Source organism: Anomaloglossus baeobatrachus, chromosome 3, assembly GCF_048569485.1.
Source record: "Anomaloglossus baeobatrachus isolate aAnoBae1 chromosome 3, aAnoBae1.hap1, whole genome shotgun sequence".
Classification (NCBI taxonomy): Eukaryota; Metazoa; Chordata; class Amphibia; order Anura; family Aromobatidae; genus Anomaloglossus; species Anomaloglossus baeobatrachus.
The window spans coordinates 691189432-691211573 of record NC_134355.1 but is presented as its reverse complement, the minus strand read 5'-3'; the positions used below and the strand labels follow the sequence as shown (position 1 = coordinate 691211573).

Here is a 22142-nt window from a genome sequence, read left to right as displayed (position 1 = left end):
AACACTACAGCATGTAATAATTAGTACTAAAAGACTTATAGTTTGTTATCTGTGGTGTTACATAGGACTGCAGGTGACATTTACTACATTATCTGTACTCAGAGAGACATCACTGTGTTATCTGTGGTGTTACATAGGACTGCAGGTGACATCTACTACATTATCTGTACTCAGAGATATCACTGTGTTATCTGTGGTGTTACATAGGACTGCAGGTGACATCTACTACATTATCTGTACTCAGAGATATCACTGTGTTATCTGTGGTGTTACATAGGACTGCAGGTGACATCTACTACATTATCTGTACTCAGAGAGATATCGCTGTGTTATCTGTGGTGTTACATAGGACTGCAGGTGACATCTACTACATTATCTGTACTCAGAGATATCACTGTAATCTGTGGTGTTACATAGGACTGCAGGTGACATCTACTACATTATCTGTACTCAGAGATATCACTGTGTTATCTGTGGTGTTACATAGGACTGCAGGTGACATCTACTACATTATCTGTACTCAGAGATATCACTGTTATCTGTGGTGTTACATAGGACTGCAGGTGACATTTACTACATTATCTGTACTCAGAGAGATATCACTGTGTTATCTGTGGTGTTACATAGGACTGCAGGTGACATTTACTACATTATCTGTACGCAGAGAGATATCACTGTGTTATCTGTGGTGTTACATAGGACTGCAGGTGACATCTACTACATTATCTGTACTCAGAGATATCACTGTTATCTGTGGTGTTACATAGGACTGCAGGTGACATCTACTACATTATCTGTACTCAGAGATATCACTGTTATCTGTGGTGTTACATAGGACTGCAGGTGACATCTACTGCATTATCTGTACTCAGAGAGATTTCACTGTGTTATCTGTGGTGTTACATAGGACTGCAGGTGACATCTACTACATTATCTGTACTCAGAGAGATGTCACTGTGTTATCTGTGGTGTTACATAGGACTGCAGGTGACATCTACTACATTATCTGTACTCAGAGAGATATCACTGTGTTATCTGTGGTGTTACATAGGACTGCAGGAGACATCTACTACATTATCTGTACTCAGAGAGATATCACTGTGTTATCTGTGGTGTTACATAGGACTGCAGCTGACATCTACTACATTATCTGTACTCAGAGATATAACTGTGTTATCTGTGGTGTTACATAGGACTGCAGGTGACATCTACTACATTATCTGTACTCAGAGATATCACTGTGTTATCTGTGGTGTTACATAGGACTGCAGGTGACATCTACTACATTATCTATACTCAGAGATATCACTGTGTTATCTGTGGTGTTACATAGGACTGCAGGTGACATCTACTACATTATCTGTACTCAGAGATATCACTGTGTTATCTGTGGTGTTACATAGGACTGCAGGTGACATCTACTACATTATCTATACTCAGAGATATCACTGTGTTATCTGTGGTGTTACATAGGACTGCAGGTGACATCTACTACATTATCTGTACTCAGAGATATCACTGTGTTATCTGTGGTGTTACATAGGACTGCAGGTGACATCTACTACATTATCTGTACTCAGAGATATCACTGTGTTATCTGTGGTGTTACGTAGGACTGCAGGTGACATCTACTACATTATCTGTACTCAGAGATATCACTGTGTTATCTGTGGTGTTACATAGGACTGCAGGTGACATCTACTACATTATCTGTACTCAGAGAGATATCACTGTATTATCTGTGGTGTTACATAGGACTGCAGGTGACATCTACTACATTATCTGTACTCAGATATATCACTGTGTTATCTGTGGTGTTACATAGGACTGCAGGTGACATCTACTACATTATCTGTACTCAGAGAGATATCACTGTGTTATCTGTGGTGTTACATAGGACTGCAGGTGACATCTACTACATTATCTGTACACAGAGATATCACTGTGTTATCTGTGGTGTTACATAGGACTGCAGGTGACATCTACTACATTATTTGTACTCAGAGATATCACTGTGTTATATGTGGTGTTACATAGGACTGCAGGTGACATCTACTACATTATCTGTACTCAGAGATATCACTGTGTTATCTGTGGTGTTACATAGGACTGCAGGTGACATCTACTACATATCTGTACTCAGAGATATCACTGTGTTATCTGTGGTGTTACATAGGACTGCAGGTGACATCTACTACATTTTTTGTACATTATTTGTACCTTCAAAAGCCACATTGAAAATAGTTTTGGTTTAGAAACAAACCCATCAAAGAAAACATAGCTTTACAATTGTTTATTCCTTTTTATTAGCGATGAGAGAGTATGTGCTCGACTGCCTTGTCCTGGGGCATCATGCTTGAGTCGTGTAGGGCAAGCTGCTAGAGAAGGAATAGTGTATTAGAGACATGTAGGTAGAGATTCTAGCCGTACAGACGTAGGTTAACCTAAAAATCCTTTTCAGGGCAAATTCGAATGTTTTCTATTCTTTAATAATACCTGTTAGCTGCATTTAGTGTAGGGCTAGCTGCTGGAGTAGGGATAGTGTATTAGAGACATGTAGGCAGGGATTCTAGCCTTTCAGATTTTGCTGCTGTTTAACGTAGAGTTCCAGTGCGTGGTCATGTCGCACACCAGGTGGTGAACTGGCATTTGTAAGGGCTGCTGCAGCACTGACAGACCAATGGCCACTGTTACTGCGGAAATAAGCACACATGGCGTACCTACACAAGTAGCTGGATAGGTTTTCAGAAAGTACTGAACCACTAAGTTAAGCATGTGTGTCAGGCATAGTGCATGTGCAAGATTGCCAAGCTTCAGAGCTGCCACCAGGTTATGGCCATAATCACACATGACCATGCCTGGTTGTAGGTTCAGCGGGAGCGACAAATCTATTTTGTTTGTTATGTGCCGCCCCCCACGTCATCAACCGGGCTGCTTGGATCCGGATCCGCAGTGGCTCGAGTGGGCTCCGGACCCGGGGGGGTCGTACGGCACCTCGAACAAAGGGGGGTATATACAGGGGAAGGTGTGGTAAGTTTGTGACGCCACCCGTGGTGCGTGGTAAGATGGAGTACCACTGCTGCGATGGGGAGTACCCGGTGGCGAAGGTGTGGGCAGCCAGGTGTTTAACCCCTCCACGGGTAGGGGGGATACCCCGGGACTCTGTGATGGTGGTTGGGATGTGCCGTTGGGGAGGTAAGGGTCACTTGCATACTCACTCAATCCAATAACACTGACACAGACAACTGTACTAAACCAGAGTTCTGGACACCGCTGCCGCTTGGGGGGAGCACGCCTGGGTCCCATCCCCGTTGGTGTTGACTATTAGTCTGTGACCTTTGCCTTGGCACCTTGTCTTCTAGTTGGTCCCTTTAGTCTGAAACTAGTCGGGTCCCGCTCCCCAGTGTGGCTAACCGGAGGAGCTTGCTCTCAGGGTTCATGCTTGGGATTTCCTGGACCATGTAGTGGAAAGTCCTATCCCCCTCGTTGCGCTAGTACCCCGATTATGGAGTGGGTGGAGAACGGATCTTGAAGGCTCCGTCGTCGTCGAGTAAATTGTCAGGACACCTGAAGCTACTCCCTGACCTAGGGTCCACCTACCCCGTCGTTCCTGGCCCCTGTCCAGTCATGGCACAAGGCCGCTGGCTGTCCTCCTTGACAGTTCGTGCCCCTTGTCATGATCCCCTGTGACCGGAGTCAAATTCCTACCAGGCCCAGGCCAACGTCTGCCACCTAGTAGTTCCTGACCTCCTCTCTCTCTCTCCTCCAACACTACTCTGAACTGCTCCTAACACTCCTAACCCCCCCTTAAACAACCACCCAAGTGTCTGGTGGGTGTGGTGCAGAGTGTTCCTAGGAATTTGATTAGCTGTTCTTGGCAACGCCAATTGTTAGGGACCCGTAACCAAGGAGGAGGTGGATATTCCACAGAAGGGCAGATTGCACAATACCCTGTGACATCCTGATAGGCCAGGGCATCACAGTTATATCTTTCAACAACTTCTTGGCAGTGTGTGGTTTGTCACCTAAATAAATTACTTTCAGCAAAGCTTGTTGTCACTTCATCGAGGCATTGCTGCAATGCTTCCAGCTTTTGGCTAATATGGATGATGTGCACAGAAATGACAGTTCGGAGATGAAGGAGGGTGTTCAGAAACTGGTGTAGGAGGTAGAGGAAACCCCAAATCCTCTACATCAATAACACGTGTGTCGTCCTGGGGTCCAACTCGGTCTTTGCCTCCACAACGTTCACCCAGTGTACCATCAGGGAAATGTAGCATCCCTGGCCACAAGCACTTGTCCATGTGTTGGTTGTTAAGTGGATCTCCAGAGTAACTGCATTGGTGAGGGCATGGTTGTTGTTATGGTACATGGTTATGGTATCGTAAGGCAGGGACGACACACAGTTAAAAATAGTGGTGGCTGATTGACTGACTGAGTGCTGACTGAGTACTGTCAGATGGCCTTCTAATTATTATGAGTTAAGGCTGCCTGAAGGCTCTCTAAAAATTAAGGCAGATGGGTACCTGATGGCCCTACATAATTTATGAGTGAGGGCCACCTGATGTAACTCTAAAATTTATGAATTTGGGGTGCCTGATGGCCCTCCAAAATTTATGAATGAGGGCCGGCCGGTGGCACTCATGATGACTCTATTTATATAATAGTGGAGGAGGAGGACAAGATGAAATATAACCTTTTTTGAGTGGGAAGGGGTGCTTGGGAATACACGAGGAAAAAAAGGAACACCTAAACGTTGGCCGGAGAACTTGTTATGTGTGGGTGCTCTGGGGGACAGTTGTCTGCCTTCTCCCTCTGGCCTCCCGAGTACCTTGTCCTGCCAGTTGGGGTCCTGTTTATCCCACCATCTCTGCACTGCTGTCCTTGGTCTGCATAGCACCTTGCCATGTTGGATCAGTGGCTTCATCATCCACCACCTCGTCTTCCATTTCTGCACTCCAGTCCTCCTGACTTGTTGACTTCAAAACATGACTTGTTGGCAACTGTGTCTCATCTTAATCGACTGTTTGAGATACTAAATGCTGTTGCACACTGTCATATTCATCTGACTGTGGATGCTTAAATATTTGGATATCACTGCACACGATCTGCTCATGTCCCTCTTGAAATGTGCAGGGCGAGATTCCAGAATAAATCAATGGAACTGTAAAGACTCGCTCCTCAGAGTGTCTGAGAGTGGAATCACTTGTATCCTGGTGGGAGTAAGGTGTATCAGGTTGAGGATTAAGTGGTCCAGACTCTTGCCTACTGAGACGGGACCATGAGGAAGACAGGGTGGTGCTGGAAAACAGACTGGAAGCATTACCTGCCATCCAACTGACCACCTGTTCACAGTGTTCTGGCTTCTATAGTGTTGTCCTGTGCCCCCCTGCAAAGTGTGACAGGAAGCTAGGTCTCACGAATGACCATGTTTGTTGTGCTACCACCTGCAAACTGTATGGTTTTATTTTTGAAAATAAAAAATGGAGTCCTGAAAAATATATATTTTTTGAAGATTGCCTGCTGGAATACAGTCAGCCCGTCAGCATTTTCAATTGACTGGCAGAAGTGTCTGTGGTTCATTTCTGGAAGAAAAAGCTTGTAATGGCTTTGAAATGTGTTGAATGAAAACCACTTAACTATATATAGCAGCAGCAGCGCAGGGTGAACATGTCTGGAGTCCTTATCTCCATATATAAAATGTCTCCTAGTCCTTTAATTAATAATAACCTCTTATATCGTTACAGGTGATGATGATGGGACCCTCGATCCTGACCGTTCTCTGTCTGTGGAGCTGTGTCCTGACAGTGACGCCTCTAAATACGCAGGAATTTGCAAGAGCCACAGATTATATTGAGAGAAATATCTTCAAGTAAGAAGAGTCCTATTATGAATTTGTAGAGCAAGTTACTTACACAGCCGCTAGATATAAGTGAATCTTGCATTATTTGAGGTGTGAAAGCTATGCATTGTTCTGTGCATTGTTCTGTGCATTGTTCTGTGCATTGTTCTGTGCATTGTTCTGTGCATTGTTTTCTTATTTTCACCACTTCTCATTCTCAGAAAATAAATACAAAATTTATTGCTTGGAAATTCGGAGACGACGTCAGTAGATTATAGAATAAAAGAACATTTAACTCAAAAATATAACTGGAAAAATCAGAAAAACTGACAATTCTGCAGCAGTGGTCTCTTAATTTTTGCAAGAGCTGTATCTACTATAGACTCACATTAGGTTTTATACAGTGTGTCCCCCCATATCCTGTATACACCGCACCTATATACAGCGTGTCCACCCATCTCCTGTATACGCCGCACCTATATACAGTGTGTCCACCCATATCCTGTCCACCGCCATTAACTTGAGAACGGCGGCAGCTATAGGCATAGAAGTGGTGTCTAGGGATAGTAAGGTAGCCATGCGCTACACAGTGAAGCCACCTATAGCGCCACCTGGTGGAAAACAATGGAGTTAGCATTTTTATCTCGAAAATGGAACGAGATAGAGAAAAAAAGTGAATTACAAAGTTGTAGGGCATCATCAATTCAATATGGATCGACACCTTGCACAGAAATGCTATGATAAGAACGTGTAACACTCGCAAGGCTGCGGACGTGAAGCGATACCTCATGGAGACCTCCTACAAGTCATTGGGTATGGTGGCTGTGTGGAGTGGCCTCCGCTCACCTGACCTGACCCCATTGGACTTCTTTCTGTGAGGTCACATCACACAGCAGGTGTATGCGATCCCTCCACCAACATTGCAGGACCTACGACGATGTATCACAGATGCTTGTGCAAACGTGTCACCTACCATATTGCACAACGTGCAGCAAGATACAGTATGCTGTGCAGAGGCCAGATGTGCATTGCAGCAAGATACAGTATGCTGTGCAGAGGCCAGATGTGCATTGCAGCAAGATACAGTATGCTGTGCAGAGTACAGATGTGCATTGCAGCCAGATACAGTATGCTGTGCAGAGTCCAGATGTGCATTGCAGCTAGAAAGCGCCATATGTGTGACCAGCATTCAATGTTTTGGGGGGGTCATGGGTTCCATATCATAGTGTGTCGCCCTGGGCAAGCCAGGGGACACGAGTCACACACCACCACACCCTACATCCCAGGTAGGAACAACAAAGCTAACCAAAAATCCTTGTTGCCTTCCTCCAGAGACTGATGATTCACACCAGGGGGTGGGCCAGGCGGTTGGCTCCACCCACCGAGGAGGACACAGCTCTGGAGGCGGGAAAAACCAGGCAGTTGAAGTCCAGCTGAGGGCTAGCGAGGAGTTAGCTCAGGGAGGAGCAGGAGTGAGGAGCTAAGTAGAGGAGTTAAGAAAGTGAAAGTGAAAGCAGAAAAGTGGTAAAGGAGGAAAGCAAGTGAGGTGACAGGAAAGAAAGAATGCCTGAAGGGTCCAGCTGTGTGTAGGACCAGGTCAGCAAGGTCAGCAACGGCGGTGACTGTCTGGAGGGGGACCGTTTGGAAGTTCCTGGAAGGACCCCGTTGGCTGTGTGCCCGGCGGTCTGGAGCAGTGTTCCGAAGGACAGTCAGCACCAGGGCAGGGGCCTCTCGGACCCTGGCAAGGCTAGGAGTCGCCAAATTTGCCGAATCCGTCAGTGAAGGGGACGTAGATCCCCCAACAACCAAGTCCCGATTGAAGGCAACAGCCCAGCCAGTATAGAAGAGAGACCGCCACCGCCAAGGCACCAGTTTCTTAGGGCCAGCGCCTGCGGGCAAAGAGTAGAGCTCCCCCGGTCCAGCTTGAAGCCGGGGAGCGGGTTACCGGTGGGGACCCATCGCAACCAACAAGTACACCAAGGTGCTAGGAAAAGGGACATCACCGTCACCTACCGGGAGAGCAAGTGCAGCCGTCCGTGGGACCGTCTTACCAGCCGTTTGGTTTACCGTAAAAACTGTGTCAACGTCTCAGGCTGAGTGAGTACCACAGTGCCGCAAGGCACAGCGCTGCCCCCGCGTCCCTGCGCCCACCAGGCCCTGCACCTCCCTCACCATCACCGGGCCCCGGGATCACCAACCCCTACCCACGGAGGGGCAACACAACACCTGGCTGCTCCGCATCACCATCCCCGGGAGCCCCGTATAGAGCAGCGGTGGTGAAATCACCACAACCGTGGGTGGCGTCACGGACAATAATCATCCCCACACCCAACAACCCCCCTTTCACTCACGGGCGAGGAGTGCCGCTCGAGAAACCCCCGGGATCCGGCCTACAGCTCGAGCCACCACTGAGCAGCGGCCGCCGGACCCGAGCAGAAAGGGGTGAGCGTAGTGTGCTGACACCCTCCTCCCCGCCCGCGACAACTTGGCGTCACGAACAGGATCTTACCGCTCTGCCGTCTGGTAGAGGTGCGCCTTGTTACCGCCGGAGGTATCCGGCAGAAAAATTTCAGAAGCCGCCATCTTTGGCGCGAAAAGTTCCCGCTCGAGCGTCTTCTCGAGCAGTAGAGGCGCGAAGGCCAAAACCCCGCCCCGAGAGAGGAGGGGCCAGAAAGAGCTAAGGGGGACGCGATGGCGGCTGGACGCATGTAAGTGTGGCGTTGCAACAAACACACTGGGACCCCCCCGGTCCATCGACCCTAACGGAAAATGTCCGCTCCACCTAGTCCTGCAGAGACTACCGAGCCAGTGTCCGGAACAGCGGCATGGCTGAGGGCCCGGGCGGCGGAGATCTGCCGTCACTATCGGAGTCAGATTGGCGGGCTGATGGAGCAGTGGGCCGCGGAGGTGGAAGCGCTAGTTGCTGTGGCCCGAGTGTATGGAGTGGAGGCCGTGATGGAGGAGCTGGAGAGTGACCCACGCCCCTGTGTCCCCGAGGGACCGGCCGCTGCGGCTGAGGGACCCGGTCTGCCCCTGGCTCCTGTGTTACCTCCGTCCTACTCACTCACGTGCTGCACCGCAACTGGCCCGTCGGGTGTGCCTCTCTCTGTGACTGCGGCGGGGGCAGAAGATAGCGATCCCGGGCCTGACACTGAGCCTGTGTCAGAAGAAGAGGAGGAGATCGTTGCCCTGCCTGGCATGGAGGCCACTTATGTTCCCCGAACCGGGGGCAACGGGTATCGGGCGGCTCTTCCGCGCCGTGCTTGCTATGCACTGGAGGGGCTGGTGCCCGTGTCCTTCCATCCCGAGACGGGTGAGGAGGACGAAAATACCCAGTAAGGCAGCGGATGCCCGCTGCACCGTCCCCGTTGGGACCACCATATTGTTTAAAAAGTTGAAAGAATGATAAGGAAAAAGTAATAATGACCGAAGTTTCACCTGATTGTCTGTGTGATTGCAACCGGCTGGAGCCGGCACCGTTGTCCCCGTGGGGACCGTTTAAAAAGTTTATGCATGGAGGAGTATCCATGGACAAGCCCGTGAACTTGCAGGGCAACCACAAACGTTAAGTGGCTTGTAAATATGTTGTTTACCGTTACCGTTTTCCGCAGTGCCGCCTCCGGAGAGGCAGGTTGGAGGGAGGGCCCTGAGCAGAGCAGGCTGGGGCCCAGCCACCAAAGGAACCGGTGGCCACCCTCTGGAGGGAAGGACAGATCCCGCTCGGGTACCGTGTGCTGGACCGTGGGTCAAGGGGTGCTGCCTGGGCTTTAGGGGCAGCATCAGGGCCAGGTTGCTTGGGTGGGAGAGAGCGGAAACCGTAACCGTAAACCGTTTGCAACGTTAAAGAAAATGTGCCTCCCGTCTTGGGAAGAGTTATTATTAAAAATGTAAATATGTTATATTTCTATGTTATCTTTTACAGAAAAATAAAACCAGTGTTGGACGGCAGCCCGCGGACGGTCTGCATTTTGCTAAGGGGGAATGTGTCGCCCTGGGCAAGCCAGGGGACACGGGTCACACACCACCACACCCTACATCCCAGGTAGGAACAACAAAGCTAACCAAAAATCCTTGTTGCCTTCCTCCAGAGACTGATGATTCACACCAGGGGGTGGGCCAGGCGGTTGGCTCCGCCCACCGAGGAGGACACAGCTCTGGAGGCGGGAAAAACCAGGAAGTTGAAGTCTAGCTGAGGGCTAGCGAGGAGTTAGCTCAGGGAGGAGCAGGAGTGAGGAGCTAAGTAGAGGAGTTAAGAAAGTGAAAGTGAAAGCAGAAAAGTGGTAAAGGAGGAAAGCAAGTGAGGTGACAGGAAAGAAAGAAAGCCTGAAGGGTCCAGCTGTGTGTAGGACCAGGTCAGCAAGGTCAGCAACGGCGGTGACTGTCTGGAGGGGGACCGTTTGGAAGTTCCTGGAAGGACCCCGTTGGCTGTGTGCCCGGCGGTCTGGAGCAGTGTTCCGAAGGACAGTCAGCACCAGGGCAGGGGCCTCTCGGACCCCGGCAAGGCTAGGAGTCGCCAAATTTGCCGAATCCGTCAGTGAAGGGGACGTAGATCCCCCAACAACCAAGTCCCGATTGAAGGCAACAGCCCAGCCAGTATAGAAGAGACACCGCCACCGCCAATGCACCAGTTTCTTAGGGCCAGCGCCTGCGGGCAAAGAGTAGAGCTCCCCCGGTCCAGCTTGAAGCCGGGGAGCGGGTTACCGGTGGGGACCCATCGCAACCAACAAGTACACCAAGGTGCTAGGAAAAGGGACATCACCGTCACCTACCGGGAGAGCAAGTGCAGCCGTCCGTGGGACCGTCTTACCAGCCGTTTGGTTTACCGTAAAAACTGTGTCAATGTCTCAGGCTGAGTAAGTACCACAGTGCCGCAAGGCACAGCGCTGCCCCCGCGTCCCTGCGCCCACCAGGCCCTGCACCTCCCTCACCATCACTGGGCCCCGGGATCACCAACCCCTACCCACGGAGGGGCAACACAACACCTGGCTGCTCCGCATCACCATCCCCGGGAGCCCCGTATAGAGCAGCGGTGGTGAAATCACCACAACCGTGGGTGGCGTCACGGACAATAATCATCCCCACACCCAACAACCCCCCTTTCACTCACGGGCGAGGAGTGCCGCTCGAGAAACCCCCGGGATCCGGCCTACAGCTCGAGCCACCACTGAGCAGCGGCCGCCGGACCCGAGCAGAAAGGGGTGAGCGTAGTGTGCTGACACCCTCCTCCCCGCCCGCGACAATAGCATTTCTGTGTGCAAGGTGTGGATTCGTATTGAATTGATGATGCCATACAACTTTGTAATTCACTTTTTTCTCTATCTTGGGGTAAGTTCACACAGTGCGTTTTTATGGACATGTCAATTCTTTCCTGCATTTTTCTGCGTTTTCCCCCCATGCAATGCATTGGAAAAACGCAGAGATCAAAAATGCAGCAAAACGCAGCCAAAAACTCACCAAATCGCGGTAAAAACGCATGCATTTTTTGCCGCGTCTTTGACGCTGGTGCATTTTTGTGCGTTTTTAGCGGTCAAAACGCACAAAAATGTAGTGTCAAAGAAACGCAGCGTGTGCACATAGCCTTGTTCCGTTTTCGAGATAAAAATGCTAACTCCGTTGTTTTCCACCAGGTGGCGCTATAGGTGGTTTCATTGCATAGCGCATGGCTACTTTACTAAACCTAGACACCACTTCTATGCCTATAGCTGCCGCCGTTCTCAAGTTAATGGCAGTGGACAGGATATGGGTGGACACACTGTATATACTTTTCATTACTCAGTGTTCATTTATATGTAAGGGGAAAGGTATGGTGATGATAGAGGTCAGTGCTGGGCAGAATACTGACAGCCAATGAGTGTGCAGAGGGCAGGGCTGGGCACTGAAGTGGGCGGTGCCAGCTCTGACTGTGAGGTTCGATAGTCACACACGTCATGTTTGGTTGAGCTACAGGTAAACAAAGAGATGCAGAGAATAAAGTGATAATTCAAGAGCAACAGAAGTTAAAATAAAAAAAAAATACGGATGTTTTAGATGACAATACAGCACAGATTAGCTTAAAAAAATGTGAATTTCATGGTCGGACAACCTCTTTAAGGTGCAGAGTGTCAGGGGAGAAAATCAATGTCAGCAGACGTCTTTATACACTATAAGGGGCACTTTGCACCCTGCGACATCGCAAGCCGATGCTGTGATGCCGAGCGCGATAGTCCCCGCCCCCGTCGCAGCTGCGATATCCTTGTGATAGCTGCCGTAGCGAACATTATCGCTACGGCAGCTTCACATGGACTCACCTGTCCTGGGACGTCGCTCTTGGCCGGCGACCCGCCTCCTTATTAAGGGGGCGGGTCGTATGGCGTCACTGCGACGTCACACGGCAGGTGGCCAATAGGAGCGGAGGGGCGGAGATGAGCAGGATGTAAACATCCCGCCCATCTCCTTCCTTCCGCATATCCTACAGAAGCCGCGGTGACGCTGGTAGGAGATGTTCCTCGCTCCTGCGACTTCACACACAGCGATGTGCGCTGCCGCAGGAGCGAGGAACAACATCGGACCGTCGCGTCAGCGTAATTATGGATTACGCCGACGCTGCACCGATGATACAATTACGATGCTTTTGCGCTCGTTAATCGTATCATCGAGCCTTTACACACTACGATGTCGCATGCGATGCCGGAAGTACGTCATTTTCAATTTGACCCCACCGACATCGCACCTGTGATGTCGTAGTGTGCAAAGCCCACCTAAGTTTGTAATGAGGTGTTCCTGTCCCTAAAGACACAAGCATATTAAAACATAAGATATAGTGTAATATATACATGTAGCAGTGTTGCTTAAGTAATATAGTATAATGATGTAGTGTCTGCAAGTTAATGTCGCCATCTAGTGGCCGGACATTATAAGAATATAGCTAAAGGCTTGTATGTATGATGCTTTGGTAAGATAGGTTGCTCGATAACTGACTGCAGGGCAACAAACACTTAAGCCGTGGGAATAGCACACAGGGGGAGGAGGCAGTGTCTAGGGAAAGGACTGACTCCATCTTAGAAGTTAGATAGGGTTTGACTTGTGATTAGTTCGGGCATTCAGGTTGTTTAATACCTAAAAGGCTGCAGTTAGTGGGTGAATCAAGTTAATCCCAAAACAGAACAACGACTATGAGACGGCGAGACTCCAGGAACGGATGGACTCATGTATGGTCAACATAAGAAGCTAGCTCTGGCCAGGAACAGGTGACCACAGCAAAGAAGGGTCTGGAGGAGAATGCTTAGCATAGGCTGGGGTGAACAGGTCAATATGGGAATGAATGTGGTACGAGGAAGGTGGTTCCATCATTTTCATATATTGGGAGTCCCTGTGAGCAGCAGGATGAAGAGCCAATGGGGCTATAAGGACTTTTATGCACAGTACCATGATGCTAGATTGGGAGGTAGTAAATAAACTTAAAACACCTGCGAAAACAGCTGTTGAGGGGAAGAGACGTCTGTGTGTCTAATGGTGTCCTTTACTAAAGAAAAGTACTATAAGATACGCACATATGAAGTCGAATGTGTTGAACTAAATAAACTGTTGGTTAAGAATGGTTTGCCTCCATGTTTGTCTGCACTGTGGATGGGACCTGGTTCACCCAGTACATCTGCGACACGCAGCTGCTCAAAAGGTACTGTGACGCCACCCACGGTTGTGGTGATTGTGTGGACACCACCACTGCTCTGTCTGGGGATCCCAGAAGTGGTGGTATGGAGCAGCTAGATGTTGGTTTGCCCCTCCGTGGGTAGGGAGGTTTGGTAGTCTCGGGGCCCAATGATGGGGAGGTTAGGATGGTGGACAGGCGGGTTATGGGGCCTGTGGAGGTGCAGGGACGCAGGGGCAGCGCTGTGCCGCACGGCACGGAGGTACTCACTCAGCCCAAGGATGATGACACAGTTCACGGTAAACAAACGGCTGGTTGGACGGGTCCCTCGGATGGCTGCGGTGCTGTTGTTCCCTGCAGTTAGCGGTGACGGTCTCTTCCCTGCACCTAAATACGGTTCTTTGGTAGCGATGGATTCCCACCCGTAATCCCGCTCCGCAGCTTGGATATGAGCCGGAGGAGCCCCTCTCTTGCCCGCAGGCGCTGGCCCTGGGAAACTGGTGCCTTGGCGGTGGCGGTGTCTCCCCTTCACGGTCGGACTGTGGCCTTCAATCGGGACTTTGCTGCTGGGAGACCAGAAGGTCCCCTTCACTGACGGATTTGGCAAATTATGGCGACTCCTAGCCTTGCCGGGATCCAAAAGGCCCCTGCCACTGGTGCTGGCTTCTCTTTGTATACCGCTCCGGTACCGCCGGGCCACCACCCGTCCACGGTCCTTTCGGCAACCTCCGATCAGCCTCTCCTGCAGACGGTCACCGCCGTCTGCCAACCTTGCTGTCTCAGTCCGGGGCACACACCCGGACCAACTTCAGGCTTTCAAACTGTCACTTTTCTCCTCTATCGGGGCGGGGTTTTGGCCTTCGCGCCTCTACTACTCGAGAAGACGCTCGAGCGGGAACTTTTCGCGCCCAAGATGGCGGCTTCTGAAATTTTCTGGCCGGACACCTCCGGCGGTAACAAGGCGCACCTCTACCAGACGGCAGAGCGGTAAGATCCTGTTCGTGACGCCAAGTTGTCGCGGGCGGGGAGGAGGGTGTCAACGCTGCGCTCTCCCACTGCTCGGGTCCGGCCGCCGCTTCTCTGCGGCTGCTGCTGCTGCTCAGTGGCTCGAGCGATGGGCCGGATCCCGGGGACTCGAGCGGCGCTCCTCTACCACTTCCTTCTATTCTCAAACTCAACTCTTCACTGTTTACTCCTTCACTTCCCTAGCTTGACTGCTAGGTATTCCCGCCTCCAGGACGGTGAACTCCTCGGTGGGTGGTGCCAACCGCCTGGCCCACCCCCTGGTGTGAACATCAGCCCCTGGAGGAGGGCAACAAGGATTTGTGTTCTGACCTTGGTGTTCCTGCAGGGAATGTGGGGTGTTTGCGGTGTTGTGACCTGTGACCCCTGGCTTGCCCAGGGCATCACATTCCCCCGTCACAGTACGACCTACACCTCTCAAAGCCTCACACCCAACCAAGTCCATCACAACATCACGAACAATATCCCCCAACCTGTGAAGTTGGACAGGGCTGTCAAGATCTGTGTCTCGACTGCGACTACCGTCCGAGGCCAACCTCACAAATTCATACTCAAAACTTAACTCTACTCTCTATCTGATCTGGCAAAATAAGTCTACTATACCACCCTCATCACATCACTATCCAACAATCCAAAATGACTCTTGAAAACCTTCCACTTCCTCCTGTACTCTAAAGTACACACCCTGGTCACCAACCTCAGCAATGAGTGATCTGGCTACTAATTTGCTACAAAAAAAATCAACACATCTGTCAAGATATTTTGGCACAATCCCCTCAGAGTCTGATCACCTTCCCTCCCACACCACAAGCTTACTTTCCATCTTCGAGCCTATCACAGAAGAAGTTACTCGCTTCTTCTCGCCCTACAAACTGCTCCAGTGATGCTATTCCCTCACATCTTTATTCCCTCTTCCCAGCTTTCACTAGCTACCTAACTAAAATATTTAACCTCTCTCTTTTGTTCGGTATCTTTCCTTCTTCATTCAAACATGCCATCATAACCCCTTTACTTGGAAAATCATCCCTTGACCAGAAATGAGCTGCGAACTACAGATTGGTCTCTAATCTCCCCTTAATATCCAAACTCGTGGAATGCTTGGTCCAGTCTTACCTATTCCGCTATCTCTGTTACCTCCTCCTCACTATGCTCCACTCACCAGCTCCTCCTCACTATGCTCCACTCACCAGCTCCTCCTCACTATGCTCCACTCACCAGCTCCTCCTCACTATGCTCCACTCACCAGCTCCTCCTCACTATGTTCCACTCATTAGCTCCTGCTCACTATGCTCCGCTCACCAGCTCCTCCTCACTATGTTCTACTCATTAGCTCCTGCTCACTATGTTCTACTCATTAGCTCCTGCTCACTATGTTCTACTCATTAGCTCCTGCTCACTATGCTCCGCTCACCAGCTCCTCCTCACTATGTTCTACTTATTAGCTCCTGCTCACTATGCTTCACTCACCAGCTCCTCCTTTGCCTTTCAGTCTCCATATCTCACCATCCACTGCAGCTTTGAGTGTGAGACTATCTTCACTTTATAGACAATCATATTGGCTTATTATATATAAATGTGACTTGCAGCTATTTAGCATATGATTAGTTATGCAGATTTTTGTCATGTCACTGCATTGTTACTGTTTTGCTCCTGATGGTAGAAAAATCTATTTCTTCCTGTATACTACAAATTACAACCTGTTCTCACATTCCCTAATAGCTCAGTGTGTTATTAGGTTGATTACCAAGCGAAAGTCGCTGGTTTGAATTGAGGAACAGACATTACGAAGATTTCCCAAGAAAAGAGAAACAGTATCATCCAGCTCATCGATAGCGGTCTCTGGGGGCAAGAAAATTACCAAACGGCATCATGTTATTATGAACATGGTTATGGACTGTTAAAATTCTGAATACTCACCATATGAAGATATCCAAAAATAGGACTCAAAATGGCGTTTGAACTGTACCTAGATCCATGAACATCACTGGTCTGTGTAGATGACTTGCATGCATGCTGACAAATGACTCATGATTTGGAACGCAGATGGATTTAAGATGTGGATGCATAGTATGCATTGCATCACCCTAAATTATGCCTTCCCCAACAGATGGCACCCAACGTCACCTAGGACGAAAAGTCTAGACGACAGACAGCCATGCGGTCATCTTCATTTTCCAGACGGAGTGCCATGAGAGTTGGAGGAATATGAAATGAAGTCCATCTGTCCATTCAAAAACTAAGACGTGGATGTCCAGGCAAAGTATCGGAGTCAACAAGTCGGCTCATTACAAGGTCTATAGTTCTGGGGCGACCAACTGAGCAGTGGAGGCGGCTCTTATGCTTCATAGTAGTGAGATCACAGACATCCATGCACCGTGCAACGCACATTACATAAGTCTGGAATGGTGGCCCGAAAAACGGTGAACAAGCCTCAAATTCAATATTGTCATAAGAAGCGTCGGCTCGAGGTTACAAAGAAGAACGAGAAGTAGAAGATAGGAAACGGGGGATTTGGAGAGATTAGATGAAAGTCAATAGACAGCTCTGATGGGTGCAAATGGGAAGAAACAAGAGAAAAAGGGGCAAACATATCAGAAAATTGAAAGAACTGTCAGGTTCAGTGGAGGAAGCCTGATCATATGGGGTGTTTCACAGCCAAAGGCATTGGATACTTGACCAAGATGGATGGTGGCCTCAATGCTGAGCTATATGTGAGGATCCTACAAGACTAAATACTTCTTACACTCAAATACTATGGTATGAAAAGGACGACACAGTGTTCCAGTAGATCAATGACCCAAAGCATGCAACAACATTGGAGAAGAAATGGTTCAATGACAACAAAGTAGAGGTGCTGGATTGTCAACCCAATCCAAAACTTGTGGGTAGAGTTAAAGAAAAAGCTGTATACATACCCAAGTGAGCCAACCACTATACACCAACACTAGGAACATATATCAGATTATGATTGAGAGGATGATAAGAAGTATTCAGGCAGTGGTGAAAGCCAAAGGAGATTTGAAAAATATTAACAAAATAATAAAAATTATAATGTAGATGTTTAGGAGCAAAACAGTAACAATGCAGTGACATGACAATAATCTGCATAACTAATCGTATGCTGAATAGTTGGAAGTCAAATTTCTGTATGAGAAGCCAAGATGATTGTCTATAAAGAGAAGGTCATCTCACACTCAAAGCTGTAGTGGATGGTGAGATATGGAGCCTGAAAGTCACAAGTGGAAAACATTGTTACCCTTTTGCTTGTCAGTGTACATAGAATCTCATCAGTAACAACTTCTATCTTAGTAAAGGGAAAATCTTCACTGAATACAGTTTTTACCTCAGAATTGAAAACTTTGTAAATGACTGATCAATTCTATCAGAGAAAGAGACAAATTTGATTGATAGGATATATTGAGTCTGAGAATGTTTTTTAGAGACATGTTGTACTTTATTAGAGATGAGTGGACTCGCAGAAAAGCTGGACCGGTGGGTGACTGTTATCTTTTTTTAAAAATCTGTTTCTAGTCCAGAATCCAGTCCCCATATAAGTCTATGGGGATCAGAAACCGAGGATTAAAAATGTTGGTAGAAGAGATAGGGGAGATAGGAGCACGCTCGTTGTACTTACCGAAGATCTGTCATGGCGGTACGCTGTTTCCAGGTTCACATTCACTTCCAGCGCAGCTAATTAACTTTCATTGAATATGCACTGCTTTCCCCACCCAACGGCGCATGTGATTGGTTGCAGTTTGATGCGCCCCCACACTGAGTGGCAGCATGTCAGCTGACTGCTTCCAATCACAGCTTGTCTAAATCATAGGCCAGGGTCACCCTGGTGTATGGCACCGGATGCAACAGCATTGGATGCAATATGCTAATGACCCTCAACTCAGGATCTGCTGCGAGCGGGAGCGGAGTGTCATATGGCTGTGATCAGATACTGAGATTGGATCATAGCTGTGGACGAGAGTGAGAGATTAATCTCTCCATCTCTTCCATTGTCAGCCTGTGCGTATGTGCCACCCAGGGCTATGGGGTACTCGGTCCCGAACAGCGTACTACTGGAATGTGTCACTGGGTGGCAGTTGCCCAGTTCCGTGACCCTGGGGTTTGTTTACAGAGGGATAGTTAATAAAGTTTATGTCGTAACGCCACTTGCGGATTGCGGTTATGGTGATAGAACCGCCACTGAACAGTCTTCCTGCTGGGGCTGATGTGAGGGCAGACTAGATGTTGGGCCCTCCACAAATAGAGCCGGGGCCCCAGGGGGTTAGGTGATGAGGTTAGGCACAGAAAGAATAGTAGGCCACACGAGGAGTTCATGTGTAACTGGTTCTCTTTACTCACAGTCAGCGCTTTTTTAAAAATATTTGCCGATACACATCTCTGCGGGGGTGCTGTCTGGCGCCGGCGACCAAGATTGAGAAGCGGGGGGGGATCGGTCAGCTGGTAGCCGAGATTGAGGAGCGGGAAGGGTGCTGTTGGGCAGTCGGGAGATCTTGTGCATGTGTGGCGCCCCTGACCTGGTCAGGCGCCACTGAGTATTGCACCCACGCCTGGGTCAGTACAAAACAGGTAATTCCAATGGAAAAGAAACACACACACAGCTTAGAAGGGACCCCTTGGCAGACCCAGAGAGGGGGCGTGGCCCTCGTATCCCAGCTAGTGGTAGGTGGTGGGACTGGAGAAAGAAAGTTGTGGAGTGGCAGTCAGAGGAGTAGGAGTGGAGCAGCCGAGTCTGGATGTGTAGAGCAGAGGAGCAGGACACTGCCAGACCCTGCACCTGTAGTGGCTGCTGGCGGGGGAGAGGGGCTACCTAGTGGTGCCGCCTGAAATCCACCTAGTGAAGAGGTGGCTGAGTAAGGGGACTGCCGGTAGACCAGGCCGCACGGGGAAACAGGTCCCTAGAGCAGGAACCCATTTATTCGGCCTGCTAAACCAGCTGGTGAGGTTTCTGGATGCCAAACATGGTATCCATCCACAGACAGCTGTTTCGGGGTATTTGCCCCTCATCAGTGTGGAGTAGGAAATTGGCTAGTGGGAGCAATGCCTAGTAGAAGACTACATAAGCAAGGATGGCTGACCTTAGGGAGATCAACATCCAACACCGCGAAGATACCATCACGTGTTTCTCAATGCAGTGATTCTAGAGCAATGCCCCCTGGGAAATATTCAAAACAAGAAAGTCTGCGGAGACACCATCACATGTTTCTCAACGCTGGCAGGAAACTAGCCAGGTCTTTCACCGGGAAGGAACAACCAAGGGAAGGGCAGTCTGCAGTCAAGGAGACCACCTATGCCAAACATGGTATCCATCCACAGACAGCTGTTTCGGGGTATTTGCCCCTCATCAGTGTGGAGTAGGAAACTGGCTAGTGGGAGCAATGCCTAGTAGAAGACTACATAAGCAAGGATGGTTGACCTTAGGGATATCAACATCCAACACCGCGGAGACACCATCACATGTTTCTCAACACAGTGATTCTAGAGCAATGCCCACTGGGAAATATTCAAAACAAGAATAAGGAGGATTGAGCCTGGAGCCATCTTAACCTTGGTCCACGCTGCCAGCAAACAGGCCAGAAAGGGGACAACGGCAGTAGCGACTTCCCTGGGTGATCCCCGCAATACTACAAGTAAGGAGTCACCCAAACAAGAAGGGCTAGGAAGGCGAGTCAGCAGTCACCCCTACATCAGTCGGAGGGATACCTGGTTCCACCTGGTTCATCAAAGCATCGCCCCGGGTTGTCTCACAGTACCACCAGAAAAGTGAGTAAAAACCCTGAAAGACATTGCTGCCTGTGTGTGAGTTGTTGCTGCGACCTGTGGTACTACACACTTACATCAGGCCCTGGGGCCAGCTTCACTCTCGGGAGGCTAAAACAACTGACTACATCTACCATCAGCCCCAGGTGCTCCCTAAATTGCAGTGGCGGTCACCCCTGACCGCAATTACCAAGAGTGGCATCACGATTCCTATTATAGTTAACCTGACCTGCCTGTTGTCGGAAGAATCCCAACACGTGAAGTCCCTGAAGACCCTGAGGTGACCTAACAGTAATGGGGCTCCACATCTGGCGTCACGAACAGGATCAGGACTAGACCTGTTCAGACAGGTGACCATGTGCCTTGGCGGTCCGTTTGAAAAATTAGAAGCGCCGCCATGTTGCCACCAAAGAAAGCGCGCCAAGAAACAACAGCAGCCCGCGCTAGAAGAAGTTGCCGCCCACGAAGGGGTGTGGCGAGAGAATGCTGAGCCCGCGAGCGAAGAGGATGATGGCGGATCTGTTCCGAGACGGAAGCCAGGAGTCTGCTGCAAGAAACGAAACTGAGCAGATGCAGAAAGAACCTGATGAGCAGCGACGCAGGAGGAATTGCGTCCGCGCACAGGGAACCAGAACCAGGCTCCGCTGCCTGGTGGGACTGGGAGCTCGCCCAGTTCTGCAACCGACTGCAGGCGACAATAATGCAGCAGGTGATGGAAGGGCGCTCAGACCTCCGGGAGCTGGCTGTGGCGGTTCAGGCCTACGAGAGGTGGACCGCGCGACAAGTGCCACACTGGGAGGTGACCACCCAGACCCCTATGCTGATGCCTTTGGGTGAGTCCCACGCTGTTCCTGTCCGATCGGGTGTGCTGACCCCACCGGCACTGTTACCGGAGGCGATCCTTGCTGCGGTTCCCGCTGTGACCCCTGCTACCACGCCCCGTCCGGTCAGACCAGACCAGGCCGCAGCCACGCTGAGTCTGGCCAGACCAGACCAGGCCACAATGCCGTCTACCCCAGCCTGCAAAGCAGAGGCAGCCACCGCACCCCAGCCACCAACCGAAGAACCGGGTCCTGCGTCCCCGCCGGGAGAAGACCCATTGTTCCTGCAACTTAAAAAAGAGCTGAGTGCCTGCTTCCCCAAGGACCTGGTGGACCGGTACCTGGTCCCCAGGCAGTCATCCGGACACGGAGCGGTCCCAGCAACTTCTGTGGCTAAGAAGAGCCCACCACCCTGGCCCTCCGATGAACGCCTGTCCCCAGTGCTGCTGCCGGAGCAAACGGAGGAGTGCTCAACATCACTAAAGGGGAGGAGGAGAGGTCTAGAAGCTAAAGTAGCAATCCCCGAACAGCCGGAGGAGGACGCAGCACCCATAGGAAGTAAGGGAGGCCTGGAGGTTGCGCTGTTGCCCTACTCCCGCTGGGAATAGGTCGCGATACCCCCAGCTACAGAAGAAACCAAGGAAGTCTTCATGCCCAGTCTGTATGTCACCTAGGAGCCCGCAGACAGTGAGGTGGCAATGATGCGCAGGCCAGCCAGCAGAATACAGCGCCGCGTGAAAGCAAGACCACCCCCTGTGCAGCCTACCCCAGACAAGCAGAAAGAAGAGATGACAGCCTGAGATCTGGAGGAAAAGCAGTGTCTCAGAAAAGCCAAGCACCAGGTCAGAGGTCTTCTCCACCGCGGAGTGGTTGAGGAATTCAACCTGAGAATCGACTACGGGTTTATAGTGGCACCTGGCATCAAGGAGGGCATATTTGTAAGCTGAAGGTATGTCCGGTCCAACTTGCCCCGAGGACACCCTGATCGTGACCTAAAAATGGGACACTTAGTAGAATTCACAAGACACAAAGGTGAAAGGGGCTGGTATGCTCCGGA

At 50.1% G+C, this 22142-nt stretch overlaps 1 protein-coding gene across 2 annotated transcripts in view; it reads left to right on the top strand.

Moving 5' to 3' along the window:
• LOC142295784 (uncharacterized) overlaps positions 1-22142 on the top strand; it is a 33844-nt gene that overhangs the window by 219 nt on the left and 11483 nt on the right. The window contains exon 2 of one of the 2 annotated variants that reach the window (XM_075338875.1): positions 5748-5872. In XM_075338875.1, the coding sequence (XP_075194990.1) occupies positions 5751-5872 (122 nt within the window). In that variant the 5' untranslated portion in view covers positions 5748-5750. The remainder of the gene's footprint in view (positions 1-5747; positions 5873-22142) is intronic. The other variant, XM_075338876.1, reaches the window with a different exon arrangement.